Source organism: Fistularia commersonii, chromosome 6, assembly GCF_037954325.1.
Source record: "Fistularia commersonii isolate RoL2024-O1a breed Wild chromosome 6, RoL_Fcom_v1.0, whole genome shotgun sequence".
Taxonomy (NCBI): Eukaryota; Metazoa; Chordata; class Actinopteri; order Syngnathiformes; family Fistulariidae; genus Fistularia; species Fistularia commersonii.
This window is the reverse complement of record NC_141289.1, coordinates 21,370,510-21,390,445: the sequence shown is the minus strand read 5'-3', so window position 1 is coordinate 21,390,445 and position 19,936 is coordinate 21,370,510. Positions and strand designations below refer to the sequence as shown.

The window sequence follows — 19,936 nt, the reverse complement described above, 5'->3', positions numbered from 1 at the left end:
CAGGGTGTTTGGATAAAACACACAGGCGGCGCGTTCTGCGGCTATTACTGATTGTTTTATTTACACCAAATGTAGATTCACATACATCAAACACAAAGAAGCTTGAAGCTTCTAGAAAACATCTGTACATGTAAAAAAGTTTGTGCTCTTTTTTTTTTTTTTTTTTGTTGTCTCGACACAATTGGTAATCATTTAAAGGTCTGCCGGGGCGGGTCTGGGTGCAGGGGGTCCCAAGTCCAGGGGAACGATGTCAGAAACAAAAAACAGATGAAATTGTCCATCAATTCAATTCACACAAAAAGTAAGAGAAGGGTGTGAAGTAAAAGTGTTGACGGCAGAGAGGACCAGCAGGACCCGCAGGACCAGCAGGACCACCAGGATCACCAGAATCACCAGGTGACACGCCAGTCTCACTTGGGTTGACACTGTTGAACACATTCTGCTCGTCTCTTCTCTTACCACCGTTGAAACCTTGTATTTTTATAAGATACCTTTGGTGAAATCCGGTGCGTTTCACCCAAATGTCATCTCCTACCCATCCCAGGATGAGAATGATGAGGGTCGACAACTGGTTATGTAAAAAATATGCTGATGTTTCCTGGGTCGGGGGACCCCCTGGAGAATTTACAACAGAGAGAAACGTAATCCTTTCAAGGAAGGAAGGTGAAACATCGCTTGGAGACGGTTCCTCGCCATGATGTTTGGATGGATGCCTGTATACTGTATTCTATGACCGTAGAGTGTTTGCAAAACATAGTGACCCTTTATTGGAGACAGTCTGGCTCAGATTTCAATCAGAATTTGGAGGTTGTTTGTAACAGCAGTTTTGGGTGTTTTTGATTTTCCAGACCATTGGGAAGTTTCCAGCAGAAGTAAAAAGTTCAGTTGAGCCACATCATTTTTCAGGCGGGATTTGTCAGATTTAATCTTAAACCCAAATTAATGTTCAGATGGAGAAGTAAACCGGCCTCGTGTTTGTACTTCCTATCTTCTGCTTTGAGCACCAAGTAGAAGGTACAGTTAAATGTCCTTAGGACCTTTCCAGTTCTCCACAAGTTATGCACAAACAGTGTTTTCTTTTTCTTTTTTTCCCCCGATGTTTAGTTTTGGAAAGGGGGACAGAATTGTGACCGTTGGTTAAGTTTGAGGTCATTTTGACCATCCGATGCTAAGGGGTTGATGACAGCTGGCAGGTTGGCAACAGGATTTCTGGAATGTAAAGAGTGTTTTCTGGCCTCTGGTCAATCAGCAGAATGGAACTCAGTAGAAAACAGTCCAGGCCTAACCTGGAACCCTGTACAAGGTCCTCTCAGGCGACCAGCGGCGCTCCTGCACCGCTGAGGAACACACTTGGCCTCTGAACCAACTTTTACTAACCGATCGAGAATTTCTTCTCCGGTTAAAATTGCGGGCGGCACCCGAAGTGGTGAAGGGAACGACATCACGCGCCTCCGGTCCTTCCTCTTCATCTTACCAAACGCCTCGGTTGTGCTCTCGAACAGATAAATAAAACGATATATAGAACGTGATGTCGCCGTTGGTCAGTTACATCCAAAGTGCTGATTGGTTCATGTCAAAGTGATATGGTGGCCACATCGGCGATGTTGGCGACACCGGTGTTGGTCGTGATGTCCCACGTCAGTAGTGTTCGTCGGAGTGTGCGGGGTCGCAGAAGAAGCGGGAGCTGCGTTTTGCCGATCGGGCGGTGAACGGGACGGTCTTCAGCGCTGGATAGGAGAGAACACCGTTCGTTCAACGGAGAGACGCGAGTTAATTTGCTCTCTGGGTTTGTGAAGGAGCATTACCTGTGATGATGTCCTCGATGGCGCCGTCTTTCCCCTCGTAAACATGCCGATTGTCTTTACCCTGACGACGTCTCAGCTCAGTGATCAGTTCCTGCTGCTGCCGCTTCCCTCGATGCGAAGGAGACTGAGGAAGAGAAGCATCGAGATCTTTCAGCCGGTACGTTCGTAACATGGTGCGAGTCGCATCGTCACTTCCTGGTTTTTCTTAGATCGTCATGAAACGCTTGTGTTTAATCCAACATGTCTGCACCTTGGTCTCCTCCTCCTGTTGCTCCTCCTGCTCAAGTTTCTCCAGTAACATCTGCTCCTGACGCCGCCGCTGCTCATTCTCCTCCTCTGCCAACTGAGCCGGCGACGACACGCAGTAAATATGATTGATTTATAGGTTGACATTTTGACCGATTGACTCGACTCACCCTGTACGCCTTGATGAAACGCACAAAAATAGGAAAGAAGACAGACGGCGGCATGGTTTTGGAGCTTTCCCCAAAAAATTTCACCACATCTTCGAAGGCATCCTGTTAGGTGACAGACACACGACGGCCACGGTGGCGTTACCATTGAATCGGGCGCACAAGGACGACCGCCGGCACATCTGTGCGCTCACCTGCGCGATGCGTGCGTCCTCCTGCAGCTTGTTCAGCCGCGACTCATTTCTACTGATAAAGTCTTTGAGTGTGGCGTTGTGCTGCACACTGAACTCCCTCCAGGTGAGCTCCATTCCACGTTGAAGATCCTTCACGTCACACAAGACATTCTCTAGACTGACTGCATGGACGAACACACAGACGGACACACACAAGGTCACCCGGTGTCGAAGAGGAAGTGCGTTTCGATAGTTTCGTTAAACCGTCAGAGTTCTACTCTTCTATGAAAAAACGACGGGCTGTAGTTTTATCCTTCCTAGTACTTCTTTGCTGCGTAGACTGGCAGGAGCATCATCGCACCATCTATCAAAATTGCAAAAAACTGAAGCCGGAGAGCTGCTATTCTGGCTACGATGCGTGTTTCCTCTTCCAGTATGCCAAACATGACAAACAGTCCTTTGTCGCAGCGGCGCAACAGTTATATTTTGACACGATAACTGTTACGCTGCTGTGACAAAGGAATTTCCCCTTTGGGGATCAATAAAGTTGATCTTGTGATGACATGCTCGAAAGGCATGACCCAAACTATTTGGCTCAAGGTATCTTGTCCTGCATCTTTGCCAATGGCGGTCCATGTTCCTCGCGGTCCTCGTACTCTGAGGCACAGCGACGAGACACACCGGCCCGTCTCACCTGCAGTTTGACCTGCACGTCCACCTGCAGATCCACCTGCACATCGACCTGCACATCGCTCTTCCTGTCCGGGACAAAGTCAGTCACCTCTGTTCATCCCGTATTGTAAGTGTTAAATATCACCGCTTGCCCAAAGCAACCGAGGAATCATTTTTTTTGGCAAAGCTGTCAAAAACCATTATTGTATATAATTCTGATTGGACCCGTCTGCGGCAGGATCAGGTTTTGAAGTGCGCTTTTTGTAAACACCAGACAACACCAGACTTCAGACCGGCATCGTGTAAAAGCGCACGTCGCCATCCGACCGCTTTGGCTCTGTGGTCGTTGTAAACGTCGTAAACGACTCCGGGGAATCGATATTCACCCGCAGGGGCCCGAGTCCATTCAACATGGCGATTTCACTTAGCGGTGCGAAGCCCGACCACGGCGGCGCTTCATGGTGTTCCGGTTGTCTGTGTGTGCTTGTGGTCTCGGTACCCTGGTGGTTCCCCTCCGGGGGCCTCACCTGCGGCGGCCTTGTCCACGTAATGCAGCTCATTGTAGAAGAGGGACACGGCAGCATATTTTTCTCTCACCACATTGGCGATATAGTGAAGCAGTGTCTGCGTGCGGTCGGTGGACTTGGTCTCCAGGAGCTGCGACGAAACAGAGAAACAACCTCAGCCCTCCTGTCCTAACTTACAAGGAAAAAAAATACGCCAAAGGAGACCTTTATTTACCAAATCTAAGCTCTGCAGTTTGAATCCATAAACGGCTCCTCTCTTGCTGCTGTTCATGTAGTTGCCGAGAGCCAAGATGATCTGAACGGCAGACGGTGCCGGTTAATGAGGATGTATTTGGTTTCAGAGCGTCTCACCGGGACACACTCACCTCCAGGATCTTTTTCAGTTTCTGAGAAGATTTGATGGACACGGAGGCGGCGATGATGGCATGGAGTTGCTGAGAGAAGACACAAGCATAAGAGAGTGAGTGCTTCTTCGGCGGCCCGTCTTTCTGCGTGTTAGTGCCATTGTCCGTTTTTTGTAACTTAGTCTCAGATTTGGATATAATATTATTTACATTATATTTTGGTGATGGTTGATTATAGCATAATTATTTATGATTACTTTATTGGATTGAATTTTGCTTTTTTGTTGAGTACATGCTTATTCATGGCATATGTATTTATGTTTAGGTTAACCAAATTAGGTTAGGTGCGGGCGCCGAGCTATGACGTGATCAGTTCAAATGTGTGTAAAGGTAAAAACTGTCGGAGACCGTGGCTGATTCAGTAAAGGACGGAGCGAACACACTGTTTTCTACCGTCGTCAACAGTAAACACGCGTAGAGACTCGTTCTTTCCTTCTTAGAGTGGTTAAATGAGTGAATACTTTGGCAAATACTTGGAGGGAACTTTAGCCACTACACTGCGTGTCCCGTGTTTTTCTACCCGTGTCTTTCCACATGCTAGCGTCCCGCACTGCGTCGCCTGTGGCTCGCCCTTCGCGTCCGTCTCTACCCGTCTGTCCCGTCAAGCGTCCGCGAGCCTCACCGGCATCAGCATGGTGACGTTGTCGTTGAAGTTGCCCATGAAGGTCATGATGGCCATCCTCTGATTGACCCTCTCGATGCGGCTGAACTGCATCATGAATCGGTCCTCATCGCTCAGCGCCTCGAGAGGTTTCCTGTCTCTCTCATACTGCCGCAGCAGCTTCACTTCTGCCTCTGTCGGCAGGAAACGCATCAGACACTCCACAAAGTCAACACGGACTGTCCTCAGGTCAAACCTACACAAACACAGGTGTGGTGAGTGACCGCGCTCGCTCGCCGTCCGCCGCCGTCTAGCACCTTGGCCTTACATGTGGATGGCGCGGCAGATGACCTCCGATCCCTGGCCGGCCTTGCGTAGCGTTATAGCTAGGTTCTTGGCCCTGTTGGCCTCCAGCAAAGACACTTTGGACGGAGCCTTCTGAGGAAGCTTCTGACGAGACAGTGTCAAATCCACGGCCGGACCCTGTGCTTTGGTCTTGAAGAGCTCTTCGAAGCCTTCCACGTCCAGATCCTGCAGAGAAACGAGCCGAGAAAGACACTCGTAGACGGAGGAAGGACCCGTAGATGGTCAGCCGGAGACGGACGGACAACGTGGCAGTTAGAAAACCAGAAGGGCGGATAGGATGTTGACAAATAGGGAAGAAAAAGCGTGACGCAGAAAGCGACTTGAGCCGGCAGGCGATGGTTCACCTGCAGTATGGACTCGTCGTCGATGTCATTGAACACCGTCCCGTTGATCTGACTTGGTTTTAGAGCCACCCAGTTTAGGACCGGCATCCGAAACTTTGTTTGGATGGGCTTCTTAATCTTCACCGCTGAGGAGAGATGAGACGGGCGTGAGAGACAGACGGAAGGACGGACGGACGGGCAGGTCGAGTGCAGACGGTATAAAGAGTAAAAGCGAGAGGAAAACGTACAGAACAACTTGAGTGGCCCCTCTGACGGCAGGAGGAGGGAAAAAGGGTAAAGAAGAGAAGCGTAAAAGCCTGTTAGCACCCAAACTTTGTGCGACTGTAAATTGTGACCAGTTGAAATAATTTACAGAAGCAGGTTGTGGACAGTTTCTGTCCTAGAAGCCACGTGCTCACAATGCTAATAAGAAAGTATTGGCCCTGTCATAGAAACCCTCGTCGTTATCCTTTGCCAGATCCGGGCACGTGAAACTAATGTGGAGCTGCTTCGCTTCCGTTTCCCCCGAAGTCCTCGATACAATCGATACAATCGGAGCAGCCGTGAATCTGGTGCAAAAACAAATGCATCCTCTCGGGTTACCGCTCAACTGGGGAAATGGTACTCACCGGCGAGGCCCGAGTTGAAGATGACAGTAGGTGACCCCCCGGAGCCCGGGAGGGGGGGGGCCACCGGAGGAGGCGGGGGGGGCATCGGGACGGACGAGAGCTCGCTGGTGCGACAAGGAGGAGGCGGCGGCGGTGGAGGCGGCGGGGGGGCCGGGGGAGGCGGCACGGGGAAGGGTCCGTTGGATACTGTGGGGAGAGACCGGGTGAACGGCGGCGTCCCTCGTGGGCGAGCGGCGGCGCTTAGCTTACGCTTTACCTGTCCCCGGCATCGGAGGAGGGGGGGGGCGGGGGCGGAGGGGCCGGCACGCCCGGGGCCCCGGAGGCTCCCGGGCCCAGGCTGTGATAGGACGCGGTGTCCGGACTGTACGGGGGCAGGGATTGGCCGGTCAATACAAACCATCGGCAAAAAAGTGGCCCGTTGGCCTCAAATATACCAGGAATCGCCGACATCGCGAACAAAGAATTCTTAGCGTCTTACAATTAACACAAAACATCAAACTTATTGAACGTATGCCGTTTAAAAACAGGGTTTACCCCGTTGATGGACTATTCTACAGTCATTCTCTATTTATCTATTTTCTGGTCGTTTGTTAATCACTTTTTCTCCCCCTTCACATTGCCGAAATAAGAATCAGAAAAACGTATTTGTCCTCAAGGGGCAGTTGGGGGCTCGTGGGCAGCAGCATCAAAATTACGAACATCAAGAATAACATTTTAGAAAGGAGAATAATATATATATATATATGTGTGTGTGTGTGTCTATATATCTCCCTATATATCTACATCAATCTCTCCATAGGTGTTTTACCTCGGGGAGAGGTTTGCGCAGGGAGGAGGGGATGGAGAGGCGGAGTCGAGGACTCCCCCGTCTCCTTCCCCTCTCTGGGGCTGAGGAGCCGCCGGGCCGCCGGCCTGCTGGGCGTCCGCGGCCTGACGCTCTTGCCGACTCTGGCGCCGGATGGTCTGGTCCTTCTCGCGGACCATTCTCCTCAGAGTGTGCACCTGTGTGTTGGCGCTGGCGTACACCTCCTGGTGGGCGACGGGGGACGACCACACATGAAGCTGTTTCCACGGCGACCGCTTGGAAAAGATCATCCGGATATACCGGATCCATTTCGTGCAAACGAACGTCTCGGTTCGTGGCGCCCGACCCGGAGGTGACGTGCGCTTTTCTGAGCTAACCGCGTGTTTCCGTGGTAACTGACGTAGAGCTGGCGTGCACCTATGTTTTCATGCTAACTGAGAACAGACGTTTCCACGGCGACTTACCCGCAGCTGGTCCAGTTCCTTGTTGGTCTGCATCAGCTGTTTCTCCAGTTCCACGATCTTCAGCATCGCTTCGTTTTCCACGTCCAGGAGACGCTCGGACATCTGTGCGGGAGACATTTTGGTATCTCCCGACTTTGTCTGGAGGGCCACGTGGAGCCACGTGGAGCCACGTGGAGCCGCCGGCCTGTGTCTGCCCACCTGCCCCCCGTCTGCCTGTTTTTCCTCTCCTACCAGCGTTCTTGTCCACGTTCCCGTCCACCTGCCCGTCTCTCACCTGCGTTTGAATCCCACGCCGCCTCTTCCACCCCCAGACCCCGACCGTCTCCACCTTTCTGTCTCACCGTACTGAGATTCTCTTCCAGCTCTTCTACTCTCTCCAGGGCCGCCGTTTTGGTCTCGGCGTCCTCCAGCAGGGTTCCGACGTCGAACACGTTGTCCAGATACGCCTGGATCTGAACTTGCAGCCTGTCGCTCTCCGTGTGTTTTAGCCTCTGGAGAAGGGACGCGGGACCCCAGTTGTCACAAACCGCCACGGGTCAAGCGACGGGCGCTCGGGCCCGGTCTTACCTCCAGGTGCTCATCCAGGTTTAGTTTAGTGAAGTCATACTGCAGGTGAACCCTGAAGTTCATGTCCTCCACCGAGTGGACCACGATGTTGATGAACTGCATGCAGGCCACCTGAAAGCCACGGTCACAGTCGCACACGAGGTCCGTCAGCGGCTTCCGCCAATCTTATTATGGAATTCGGAAACGAAAGGATCGATTTTTACCAGGAAGTCGATGTTGTCGTCCTCGTTCTTAAAATGTTCCATCAGCTTTTCGAAACGCATGGTCTCCGTGCACACCTGCAAGAACTCGAGCGGTCATTCTGCCGGCCAGACGGACAGTCCGTCATAACTGAGGATCTGACCGCAAGCCGGGATCTTACGGTTTTGAAGTTGTCGAAGGCGGAGAGAATGATCTCGTGTCCGCCTCGGACCAAACACACGGCCGCCAGCAACTCCAACACCAGAGCCTTTGTCCTAAGAGGCAGACAGGAAGGCGGTGGACAGAGACAGACATGGTATCATTGTCACGGGTGCCGGCGAGCTTCACCATCAGCTTTTTGCACGTTAAACGTTGGAGACGATCTCTTGGTGGTTTTCAAATGTTTGTCATTCTAGGTGCTGTCGTCGTCCCTCCGTGCAGTTAGCGGACGGTGTTTTTTGTGTCGCTGTGAGAATGCGGTTTTGAGGTTTGTGAGGAAGTTGTGCGGGTCGTGGCTTCACGCGGTCGGCGTAGCATTACTTGTGTCGACGGGTGTCGGGACGCCGTGCGTGACGTAATGTGCGTAGTCTGTCGTTTGTGTGGCTGTGAATCCGAGAGGCGGCGGTCGGTGTCGTCCCTTTATCTGCTGGTGGTTGTGAGTGCAGTGAGTGCGGACGGCGCGGCCGCAGAAAGTGCATCTACTGAGGTTGAAACAAGCGTCATTTCGGTCGCTGGAGACCGAACACCGGTAGCGAGTGTAGTTTGTGGTTGCCTCTGTCACTGACCGGGGGTTGCGATTATTGAGACTCAAGGCGATTTCATTGACGGCGTGCGGGTGAGACATGACCATGTTGAAGCCGTACTGAGAAGAAAGAAAAGCTTGTTTAGACCTCGACGGTGAATTACTGTCGCTTGAGATGCTCCGGACTTGAGCTTCTGACCTGGTAGTTCATGATGGCGCGCAGGCACATGATGCAGACGTGGACGTCGTCCTTCTTACAGACGAGGCGAGAGTTCTTTAGGGTGCGGCGGCTGGGCAGCGTGTTGGAGCGCATCACCAGGGTGGAGCTGCCGGAGACAAAGACATCGTGGGGCGTCCGACAGCGTCGCCGCCGACCTCCTCCGTCGTCTGGATGTTGTCAAGGTACCTTATGGAGAGCCGAGCCGCCCGGGGGACGGAGGAGGACGGCGACGGGAGGCTGCAGTCCCCGTGGAGGTCTTCGATGGACCGGCTCCAGGGAGAGTCGATGGAGGACGCGTCGCCTCCCGCGTCCGACTGCTCGCCGTCAAACCTGTGAGGTCAGAAGGACCCGGCCTTACGTCAGACCGCACCGAAGCGGGAGCGTTTGGAATCGTGCGACGAGATGCCGATCCCTAGACTTACGTGACGGCGTACTGAGCGAAGGAGAGATACTCCACCAGCACGTCCAGACCGCGGTTCTCCTCGTTGAGAAACTCTCGGACCCACCTGGACGGAGGCCGACGGTCGGGTCAGAAAGAGTCGGACGGCGCGAGCCAGCGACCGACAGGTCGGGACGGGTCGGCGGCGAGCAGAAGTGTGCGCCAAAGAGCCGCCGGAGACGGTGCCAACTCACCCGATGTGGTTCGTCCGTAGCGAGATCTCAAGTTCGCGGAGCGTCTGAGTCGATTCCTGGACTCTCCTTCGAAACTTCTGCGGCGAGACGGTTAATTCAGTTTGTTTTTGATCAACGCCGATCATGATTTCAGAGGTGACCCGAGGGGACAGGGTGACGGCTCCGGCACCCTCTCGCCGCCGCTCGACACGGCGCCGCGGCGCCGAGGGCTCAGAACACTAGCATGCTGCGGGCGCAGTGAGCTACCGGCCACTTGAAGGCATGGGCCACCGGCCAGCGGGCCAGCGGGCAGCAACAGCAACTTTGCTTTTTCATTCATTGCTCATCGGCTGCTGGTCACAAAGGTGCTGTCGTCAGGGTTTCACCCCGGAATGATGGACGGTCGCGGACCGACGCCCCCACAAGCGAAGCGGCGGGTCTGCAGGGCTGTGGGACTGCGAGGTGTCGTTCTCTTACCTTGCGTGTGACGGCCGGGTCGAGGAAGCCTCGCAGCTTCTGGATGTAGGTGTGGGGCGGGTTCTTCACCTGGAACCTTTCCTAGAAACGCAGAGCACCGGCTTCACCATCATTAGCTCCGGCACGGCGTCTCGTTTTGCGACCGTCCCCCTTCGTCGTTACCGCCTCGCTTCGACGTCGCCGTCGCCCTCTTTCTCCCTATCGTCAGGATTATCTTCACCGCGTCATCGCATCGCCGTAACGCTCCTGGTCATCGTCCGTCGCCACCCTTATCGCTGGACCTTCTCATGCGCTCCGCGGTCGCCGCCATCATGGTGTTCATTCCCCCTCCTCCTCCTCCGCACCTCTGTTCCAACCGTGTTACGCCGCCGTCATCGTCAGCGTGAACATCATCACGCCGACGTTCCCCTCAATTTACAACCGCCGTCATTTCCAAAAGACCTCACGCCGTCGTCCTTGTAATAACCGTCATGGTCCGTATCTACCGGCGTCAGGACCGGCGTATCGGAGGCGGCGGCCTGAAGCTCAGACCTACCTGGTCACAGATCAGCTCCCACTTCTTCTCGTTGTCATAGGAGCGCAGAAGACGCACCTTGTCGGGTGGAAGATTCATGGAGTTCTGGAAGCGAGGGGCCACACGGGGAGCAGGGGTCAGCCTCACGCAACAAAGACCACACCATCCCTGGTGTGTGTGTGTGTGCGTGTTACTTTGTTGTGTGTACACACAGATGTGTACCCATGTGTATAATCTGTGCAGTGTGCGCACATAATGTGTGTGTTTGGATAGATAGATACTGCATCTAGATTATACACTGTATATGTATATTGTGTGTGTGTGTGTGTGTGTGTGTGTGTGTGTGGTGCAGTCACCAGTGCGATGGAGAACCTCTCCTCCAGCTCGGCAGCGTCGGGCATCGGCAGCCGGACCGGCGCGGCCCTGGACCGGATGACGGCCAGCTGGCTCTCCATGCTCTCTGCGTTCCCCATCGGACACACACGGACACACACACACACGCACGCACGCACACACACACCGAACACACCCACCTACAGTGACAAACGCAGCAGCCTCTCACACACGCACAGCTGCAGGAACATGCGGTCGGCCATCACACAGCGAGGACGGCGAGCAGTGATGATGATGGTGAAGATGATGATGGTGAAGATGATGGTGGTGATGATGGTGAAGATGGTGATGGTGATGGTGGTGAAGATGATGGTGATGGTGGTGAAGATGATGGTGATGGTGGTGATGCTGCCGCCGGTGGGTGTGAAGGCCTGGCGGATGCTGGCCTGTCTCCCGTCCGGTTGTCTGAGGTCCGGTCGCTCTCCCGTCCTCCGGCCCGTCCGTCTTTGTCTCCGGGCGGAGATGCGGCGGAGCTCCGCCGGTGTGTCACGCGTGATCAGCCGGTTAATCCTCCCCTTCCACTCCCACGCGAGACAGCGAGAGTTCCCCGTCTCGGTCTTTGTCTCTCTCTCTCTCTCTCTCTCTCTCTCTCTCTGTCTGTCTCTCCTCCTCCTCCTCCTCCTCTTCCTCCCCGGGTCTTTGTCTGCGCTCCCCTCCCCCCCCACTGCCCCCCCCACCCCAGACAATGAGGCTCCGCCCCCCGCACGCACACGCACACGCACACGCCACACGCACAGGCGATCAATGTCACATCCTGGAGGAAAGTTGCTTCCCCCCCGTCAGAGAGCTGACTCGGTTCAGCTGATGCGTCCCTGACGCACGGCCCGTGCACGTTGCGTGTGAGCGCGGCTCCGGTGCTTCCCGTTGATCCCGCGGGTGTTACCGGCGGGTGTTACCGGCGGCCGGGGGGTGAGACGCGGCGGCCAGACGCGTCCTGCCGGGCCCGGGGTTCATGTGTCCGGCCGGGCGGGCAGCAGCGCCCCCTGGCGGCCGCGGCGTGAAATGCAAGAGCGAAGAGGCGACGTCCAACCGTTCAGCGTTGAACCTTCGGAGTGTCTCCGTCTCCTTGTCGTGGGCCTGAGAGGCCCGAGAGGAGGCAGGCCTGCCCGGCGTGACCTGGGTTTATTTTTGCATCCCTTTTACTCATTTACATTTCCCCTTTTTTCTTCCCATACCCCTCTTGTTCCCTCTTTTTCTATAAACTATGTTGTTTCCTCTCCTGCGACTTCCTCTCACCTTCGTGCAAACCGAACTCAAACTTTCTGTTTCTGCGCTCGCCGCCGGTGGACGTCACCGCGGGTTCATCTGCGACGTCCCGATCGACCGTCGGCGGAAACGGAGACAAACATGAGTTGCATGAACTCTTTATTTCGGGTCGGCGGGAATGAAAAGTCCGTGCAGGTCCATGTGGACGCTGGCGGCGACGGAGGCCCGGCCCATCTCCTTCATGGTCCTGGCGTCGAGCACCAGCATGAAGGGAGAGACCTTGGGATCGGAGGAAACGATGGAAGACAGTATCACACCTGGGGACGGAGCAGAAGAGGTCGACGGTCAGCAAGAAGGATAAGAAACGGCTCCGGAAGCCTCGGCCGGCGGCGGGTCGGCGTCTGTCGCAAGGATACAAATGCTGAACTCCCCGGCATCGGCTGCCTTTAACCGCATGTTTGGAGATGGAACTCAGTTTTTATCACTTATTAGCAATCAATGCCGACACATTTGTCAAAAGTTGTTTTTTTGTGTTTGTTCGTTTCATTGTTGTGTTTGTTTTCTAATGACAGGGTTTCAGAGTTTGGATGACAGATGCCAAGTGAAAAGCGTAAAGAATCATCCAAATCTCCAAGCGGCTGCAGTGCTGGAAGCCTGTCGCCGGCGGCAGGAAGAGTCGCCGCGGATCACGAAGCAGTTCCTGTCCTGAGGAGGCGGCGAGAGAGAGAGCGAGGAGAGGGAGGACCGACGGAGAGGTGGGTCCTCCTGCAGATCCAGCTGCTCCCGGCAGCCGTTCAGGGTGCCATGTGACAAATACCATCTCCAGCATGTGTCAGCACCGTTTACATGGACATCTGGAGCGCACGTGGCGTATAATCTGGCCCTTAGTGGCCGTCACAATCATAGTTTTTAAAGTTTACGTTCATGTGTTTTTTTATTCTGTGCATCACACTCACTGCGATCCATGTCCTGCACGTTCATGGGCACTAATTGTTTTTGTTTCATCCTTTAGTCACGCCAATCACACACACTCGGTTATAAATGTGCAGTCGCAGCATGGGAGATGTTTGTTGTGTTCATTCATGCAAGTCCATGTCTCTGGTTCTCCTCTTACTGTCCTTACTACTACTGCTGCTGCTACATCTTCTTCTACATCTTCATCTACTGCTGCTGCTACATCTTCTTCTACATCTTCATCTACTGCTGCTGCTACATCTGCATCTAGATCTTCTACTGCTGCTGCTGCTGCTGCTGCTGCTGTTAACACTCAACTTGCCCACTGAGGGGCTAATAAACAACTGCCTTATCTCATCTCATCTCATAAGAAAAAAAACTTATTATAATTAGTATATCTTTATGAAATATCTTTTGGTTGTAAATCTACATACTAACGCGTGTTGGTGTAAATACATTCCTTTTTTACTCCTTACTGCTTATGTGGTTGATAAAAGATCCCCTTTGCCCCCAACAGGAAAAGATAAAAAAAGATAAAACTATAGCCAAACTGCAATAAAATGATTAGAATAACTGTGATTGAAATAAATAAATGAAAAATAAATATATATAAAAAAACTGTACAGTTACTTTTGAAAAAACAAGCAGTGCAGAATTCATTTTTATACAATGAATTGTGTATATGTATATATATATATATAATGTTCATTCAGCATGTATCATGCTAAACATTCATGAGTGGGACGTTCTGGAGATAAAGTCAAAGCCAGAAAAAGAAGATCGTGCAAAAACATAGAGCTACTTATTAAATCTATGTACATTTGACCGGATTGATTTGAAGCCCAGATCGGCGTCGTCCACTATCGTGCGTGTAACTGTCGTGCATGTTATCCTCAGCCTTTGTTTGCTGCGAGGCGAGACGCTCACCGTCATCTTCCTCCGAGGCGCCCGGCGACGCCACGAAGACGGGCTCGGAGGGGTAGCAGCTCTCCTCCTGCCACTCCAGGTGTGTCCGCGAGACCATGTCAAACTTGGTTATCTGTTGCAAGAGGAGCAAATATCAGGTGAAGCTGCAATGGAGAAAAAAACCCATTCTTGGGAATGTCTGAGAATCAGTTCAGTTTTTTTGTGGAACAATAAAAGTAATATGTCTTATTCTCTGATGGTTTGTGAGGGTCATTATGTGTGAAAAGACAGCGCTGGAAAACTTCTCATGCAAATGAAACTCAGAAACACATTAGAGTTCATAATGTTTGTCAGATTAAACTAAATCCGCTCCCGGCGATCACCTTGTTGGGGTCGGGGGTCCAATCGATCCTGGAGCCGTAGAAGTATCGGTACTTCTTCCCGTTGAAGTTGTAGTTGATGCCTGGGAGCTCCAGACCTGCAGGGAGGGAAGAGCCTTTACAGGATGAAGCGTGATCGGGTTCTGGCCTCACCAGACTCCACCTGCTTATCCAAGGGCCTAACGGGCCTAACGGGGGTCCAGAGTGCCAGCGGTGCCGGAGAAGAAGACACGTTCTCACAGGGCCGACCCAACCTGAAAACAACATCGTCTTTCATTTCAAACAGAAGCAAATTTAAATTGTGTCATTTGTCCAGGAGTTGTTTCTTATTTATATGTTTATGTATTCAATGCAGCCTCAGGGGACCCGGGCCGGCGTCCCCCCGAGTCGGTCCCAAGCCCGCAACAAAGGGTTGCGTCACGGAGGGCCTCCGGCCAAAAGACCAAATATGCGAAACGAACCTGACCCGGATCGGGGGAGGCCCGGGTGAACAACGACTGCGTTGATGACCAAACTGGGCTACCGTGGGTGGAAGAAGAAGAGGAGGAAGGCTCGTTTGGAAGCAGAGAGAGAGGAGGGAAGGAAAGAGTCTGAAACTGAGAGGAGGGACTCTGAATATCAGGACTATGACAGGAAAAGGTAGAGAGTTGGTGGACATGATGCAGAGAAGGAAGGTGGAGATACTGTGTGTCCAGGAGACCAGGTGGAAAGGTAGTAAAGCTAGAAGCTTAGGAGCAGCTTTAAGTTGTACTATTATGGTGCTGACAAGAAGAGAAATGGAGTAGGAGTTATTTTGAAGGAGGAGTTTGTAAGGAACGTCCTAGAGGTGAAAAGAATGTCAGATAGACTTATGAGTCTGAAACTGGACATTGAAGGTGTGATGCTCAATGTTGTTAGTGGCTATGAACCACAGGTGGGATGTGAATCTGAAGAGAAGGAGAAGTTCTGGAATGAGTTGGATGAAGTGATGCAGAATATTCCCAGAAATGAGAGAGTGGTCATTGGTGCAGACTTCAATGGACATGTTGGTGAAGGCAATAGAGGAGATGAAGAAGTGATGGGCAGATTTGGTATCCAGGATAGGAACGCAGAGGGACAGATGGTGGTAGATTTTGCAAAAAGGATGGAAGTGGCTGTTGTGAAAAAACAGGAAGATAGGGTAACTTCTAAGAGCGGAGGTAGGAGCACGCAGGTAGACTACATCCGGTATAGACGAGGTAACCTGAAAGAGATCAGTTGAAGGTGAGAGTGAAGCCCCACATTTTTGATGATCATTTTTGAGTTTGAAAACACATTGAGTGATGTTGTAGAGCTGAAAACAAGGCTGTTCCTGTTAGAGTTCCAGTAATGTGAAGGTAATGGAATGGATTCTCCAAATCCTATGGTTGCACTCAGCGCATCCATCATTCATGCTTCTCAGGTTCAATCGGTCAAGAGGGCCGGAGCCAATCCGAGTTGAGAGGACAGTATTTGGGGTTTGTAGCGGCAAGCTTTCAGAGGACGAGGCCGCGTCAGACTGTGGACTACAGGCGGTGACCTCTGACCTTGGAACAGCGTGTCAGGCCGGCAGTAAACCGATCCGTCCTCCCGTGAGACGGCGCTGGCCGCGGTGTCGGTCAGCGTCACCAGGTTGGTCCCCGGGAGCGAGTCCTGCGGGCGACGTGGCCGTCAGGGCTCCGCTCGCGGCGCCGTCGCAGGCGCGGATGTGCTTCGGCGGCGTTACCTGGACGTCGGCGAGCGGCAGCACAAACCTCTGGCAGCGCGGCGGAGGGAGGCCAGAGTTCACCTGCGTGAAGCTGCTGCTGCTGCGGCGCATGTTGTGCAGGTAGAACATGTCGTACAGGCTGGCGTCCTCGTAGCTGATCAGGTCAAACACCACGTGGCGCTCCTCCTCATAGGCGTTGATGTGGTGGAAGACCACCAGGGCGTCGCTATAGAAACGCTTTCTCAAAACCTTCCCCGTCTTCCTGTCGATCAGGTGGAACAGCGTCTGGAACGGAGACACGACCTCTCGTGAAGCCGACGGTCGGCCGCCACTTGGACGCACCGTCCTTCGGCGGCGGCGGCGGCGGCGGCGTCCCACCACGTCTTGGGGATCGAACTTCAGGCAGTTTCCCCAGTTGATGCCTCTCAGGTAGGCGGTGGCCAGACGCAGGACGTCCAGCTTGTAGGGCTGCTCCACGAACACGATGAAGTTCTCCGTCAGGCCGAAGCTGTGGAAGTAGCTGGGGAAAAGAGTGGAGCGGAACGGCAGCGCGCAGACCGTCTGCACCTTCCTCAGCGCCGGCTTTCCTCGCGAAGAATCTGCCGCATAGAAGTCGCATTCGTCATTGTCACCGAAATGAGAGGTTCTTCTTTTCGCGCCGGTCTAAATAAAAAAAGAGTCCGTGAAATGAGAGCCCCGCTTTCAGCGTGTGCGGGTGACGTGCTCATGTTTAAACACAATCTAAACTTTAGATTTAATCGCCGTCAAAGGCGGTGTTCAATTTTGAATTGTTGTTGTAACGACTATGTGTTCTTGTTATTCACCCGTTTTTAATCTGTTCTAGATAATGAGCCCACGGCGTGATTTAAGTTATAACACAATAACTGGGACGAAGGCGGGTCACAAACCGACCCCAAACATAAACATCTGTCTAACAGCAGAACTCTGACAGGGTTTCTCCTGCGACGTGTTTTCCCGATGCCGGTCTCATGTCCGTCTGGATGCTGACTGACGGCTCGGGAATCCGTTCCGTTCGACCCCGAAGGCCGCCGGGATTCGGCGAACACCTCTGACCTGAAGCGTCAGCCGGGACTCTGAAGATGAGGTACTTGGGCGGGCCCAGGCCCATGATGGCCGTGCCCATGTTGTAGGTGTGGCCGTCCTGGTCGTAGTGCGGGTGAGCCGTGGCCAGGTTCAGCGCGATGTGGTTTCTGTAATTTACCTGAGGGCGGACGGAGAGGCGCGAGGATCCGTCAGAAGGTCAGCATCGAGCGAGCGGCGGCGGCGGCGGCGGAGGGTCGAGACTCACGCGGCCCACGGTCTCCAGGGTGACGGGGTCGACCTGGTTGATGTAGTTTATCTCGGACGAGGCGTAGTAGTCTTGACCGTAGCGCACGATGTTGATCAAGTTGTTGTCCGTGAAGTCGGGGATGAGGTTGCAGAGGTGGGTGAAGGCTCTGCGAGGCGCAGGGAGAGGACGGCATGGATTAGGCTCCGTTTGTTCCGGGGACTTAAGCATGAAGATGGCGCGTATTAAGTACAGAAAAGACGCTTAAGCCCGTGACATACAACAATCTTCTTAACCGGCTGAGAAATAAGTTTGTCTCCAAATGTTATTTTTAGCTCACGTGGGAAACGTGGGACGCAGATTCAGCTCTTGTTTGCATTAAATGAGCTTGAATGATGATGCGGAGTGACATTCTGGTGATTTTATGGAGGACGGCATGTCGTCACGTCCCACAAAGCTCTCTGTTCATCGGGCCTCGGAGGGTCTGAGAGTTTCCCTCTCCCGAGTCGAGCCCGACCGGTAGCCAACCTTTTTTATTTGAATTTTTCCCCCGATGCCGCGAGCTCCGTCTCTCTCTGCCGGGGCACATTCCTACCTGGAGAAGATGTTCTTGCAGGGGTCGGGGTAAATCATCGTTCCAAACTCCGACACAACGATTCGGTTTGCCTTGATGTTCCTCTTGTAGGTGTCGCTCTTCAGGAATTTACTTCTGTAGAAAACCTCACCTGGAACATCGACACATCGAGCGATTTGAGCCGAAGCCATACGGCGTGTGATTTATCGGCATCATGATAACGACAGGATCTCACCGTCGCCGAATGTGAAGCTGTGAACCAGCGACATCCCGTCAAACCAGTGGTTGTATTCGGTGCTGCCCACGGAGAACAAACCGGGCCCGTTTCTGAGCAGCGTTCCCCGTAGCCAGGCCGGGATCACGCCTTCGTACGGCAGGTCAAAGGTCATACATAGGGTTACTTCACATCGGCCTCTTTGCTCGTACACGTCACTTCAAATCCAACTGAACATCAGTGAAAAGGACATCAGGACGGAAGCGCAGCTTTGTATGCAGAGTGTCTGTGAAGCAGACAGATACTCTGGAGGAGCGGCGAAGCAGCAAATCATGAGCGACCTCCATATCCAGACCAACATGATGGAACGGGTGTCCATCAAACCCATTACAGTCGGAGGCGCGACTTGCAATGCGAACAATGAACAGACGACCCAGAAAGACAGAAAATGACCTTTTTACTTGGATCGATTAGAATTTCTAAACTCACCTTGAACCTCGGCTTTCACCGGGTCTGGAGTTTCCTGTCCGTTCTGAGCGATTATGGATTGCATTGTGCTCGATCTCCGGGATGCACGTCTGACGCGCCGTCCTCACGCCGGCTGGAGCCGAACTCTGGCAGGCTGAGACCTCTGAAGCCTAACCTTCTGAACCGCACATAAAAACACTTATGCAACCACCCTCACTCTCGACTGTCACAATAAAAGATCACCGTTTGGTGAGACTTCACAGTAAAAGCTGACGGTTAATTATTGCCGGTACTGCAGTTTATTATCATATTTAGGTATTTCTGGTTTACTGCTTTTGCAGCAATATGATCATCTTTTTTAAAAAAGATGATCATATTTAGGTATTATTTGTTTTGCTGCTTTTGCAGTATCTTTGCAAAAATCCTTTTTTAAGTATCCATGTATCTGCTGAAATGTAAATCAATTAGCGAGCAGCCTGTGCTTTTCGTGTTAAGTCGGCGGTGGTCCGGATTAATCTTTGAACTCAAATCTAATCAGAAATAAAGGACTTAGTCAGAACATCTGTGTTTGCCTTTAGCGCTGTGATCGGCCCACCACATTAGAAATGCTTTCATTTCAAAGAGAAGTCAAATATTTATACATTGGAAACCTTTTGCCTGAAACCCATCTTATAGCTCTATTTTATATACTATTCCTATTGTTGTCATTTGTTAAGTTGTATTTTTACAATGGCAGCGTACGAGGCCCAACGGTCCTTTTTTTGAACCCCGCTTTCCACATTTCATGCCGGATTAGATATTTGCATTTGTGAACGTGATGTTTATTTATAACTTGATTACTTGTGTGTTGGTAGTTATAGTTGTGAGCACATAAAGGTTTAAGCGGATGATTCATTTTATCTCTGACACACAACACGCCTGAAATAGGATCCCAGTCTGAACTTCAGCCCCTTCTCTATAATTGGCCTAATGAGTTTATGTCTTTATGGCTGCTCTAATCCTGATCTATCGAATGACGGAGGCTTATTATCGCTGATAAAAACTGCCTTTTTCACAGGACTTTCAATGTGCAGACAGTTTGTTCCTTAAACTTGTCTGGCAAGAGTGAAAAGTTCACGTCTGACGTGGCCTTCGGGAAGCTACCGGCCAGTTCTTCACGCAGATATTTTGTCTCTTTGTACCATCCAGTGACACGTCGAACAGTGCGCGTTTCTCCGTCGGCGGACTTCCCGCTTCATTTTGGGTGGTATTTAACAGGGTCGGCGTCGGCCCTCGAGCCGATCTGTCCGCAGCGTGAAGATGTGGCGAGCCGCGGATCCTGACATTGCTGACGTACACCAGAGAAACAACCTTG

General features: G+C 52.4%; 2 protein-coding genes across 3 annotated transcripts; both read right to left on the bottom strand.

Annotated features, from left to right (window-relative positions):
* Window positions 1-36: 36 nt before the first annotated feature.
* On the bottom strand, window positions 37-11,127 carry fmnl2b (formin-like 2b). Its single transcript, XM_086148691.1, is given in 29 exon segments — window positions 37-1,727; window positions 1,806-1,929; window positions 2,056-2,148; window positions 2,222-2,323; window positions 2,413-2,573; window positions 3,591-3,720; window positions 3,805-3,885; window positions 3,956-4,024; window positions 4,617-4,851; window positions 4,924-5,126; window positions 5,306-5,430; window positions 5,533-5,553; window positions 5,914-6,099; window positions 6,170-6,197; window positions 6,199-6,274; window positions 6,722-6,942; window positions 7,183-7,284; window positions 7,524-7,673; window positions 7,750-7,860; window positions 7,953-8,027; window positions 8,111-8,204; window positions 8,715-8,791; window positions 8,871-8,997; window positions 9,078-9,221; window positions 9,314-9,397; window positions 9,525-9,601; window positions 9,981-10,061; window positions 10,516-10,599; window positions 10,851-11,127. Coding segments are annotated over 29 exon segments (3,267 nt in total). The 5' UTR covers window positions 10,968-11,127; the 3' UTR covers window positions 37-1,638.
* Window positions 11,128-12,176: 1,049 nt separating this feature from the next.
* Window positions 12,177-18,764, bottom strand: bco1l (beta-carotene oxygenase 1, like). Of its 2 annotated transcripts, none has more exons than XM_086148692.1 (11): window positions 18,604-18,764; window positions 18,136-18,264; window positions 17,922-18,051; window positions 17,348-17,495; window positions 17,113-17,260; window positions 16,417-16,637; window positions 16,057-16,323; window positions 15,878-15,983; window positions 14,337-14,431; window positions 13,975-14,086; window positions 12,177-12,410 (listed from the first exon to the last, which is right to left on the bottom strand). In XM_086148692.1, the coding sequence occupies exons 1-11, from the start codon at window positions 18,665-18,667 to the stop codon at window positions 12,253-12,255; spliced, it is 1,578 nt and encodes a 525-aa protein (XP_086004818.1). In that variant the 5' UTR covers window positions 18,668-18,764; the 3' UTR covers window positions 12,177-12,252. The 2 variants fall into 2 exon arrangements, with proteins under 2 accessions (XP_086004818.1, XP_086004819.1); XM_086148693.1 differs by having other exon boundaries at window positions 18,136-18,400; window positions 18,604-18,719.
* Window positions 18,765-19,936: the final 1,172 nt, after the last annotated feature.

Excerpts from the sequence above, each read along its gene's own strand:
- bco1l (XM_086148692.1), bottom strand. The coding sequence starts at position 18,667 with ATGCAATCCATAATCGCTCAGAACGGACAGGAAACTCCAGACCCGGTG. Across the intron at positions 17,261-17,347 it reads CCCTGGAGACCGTGGGCCGC|GTAAATTACAGAAACCACAT; the intron begins GTGAGTCTCGAC and ends GTCCGCCCTCAG. Across the intron at positions 15,984-16,056 it reads TGCCGCTCGCCGACGTCCAG|GACTCGCTCCCGGGGACCAA; the intron begins GTAACGCCGCCG and ends CGTCGCCCGCAG.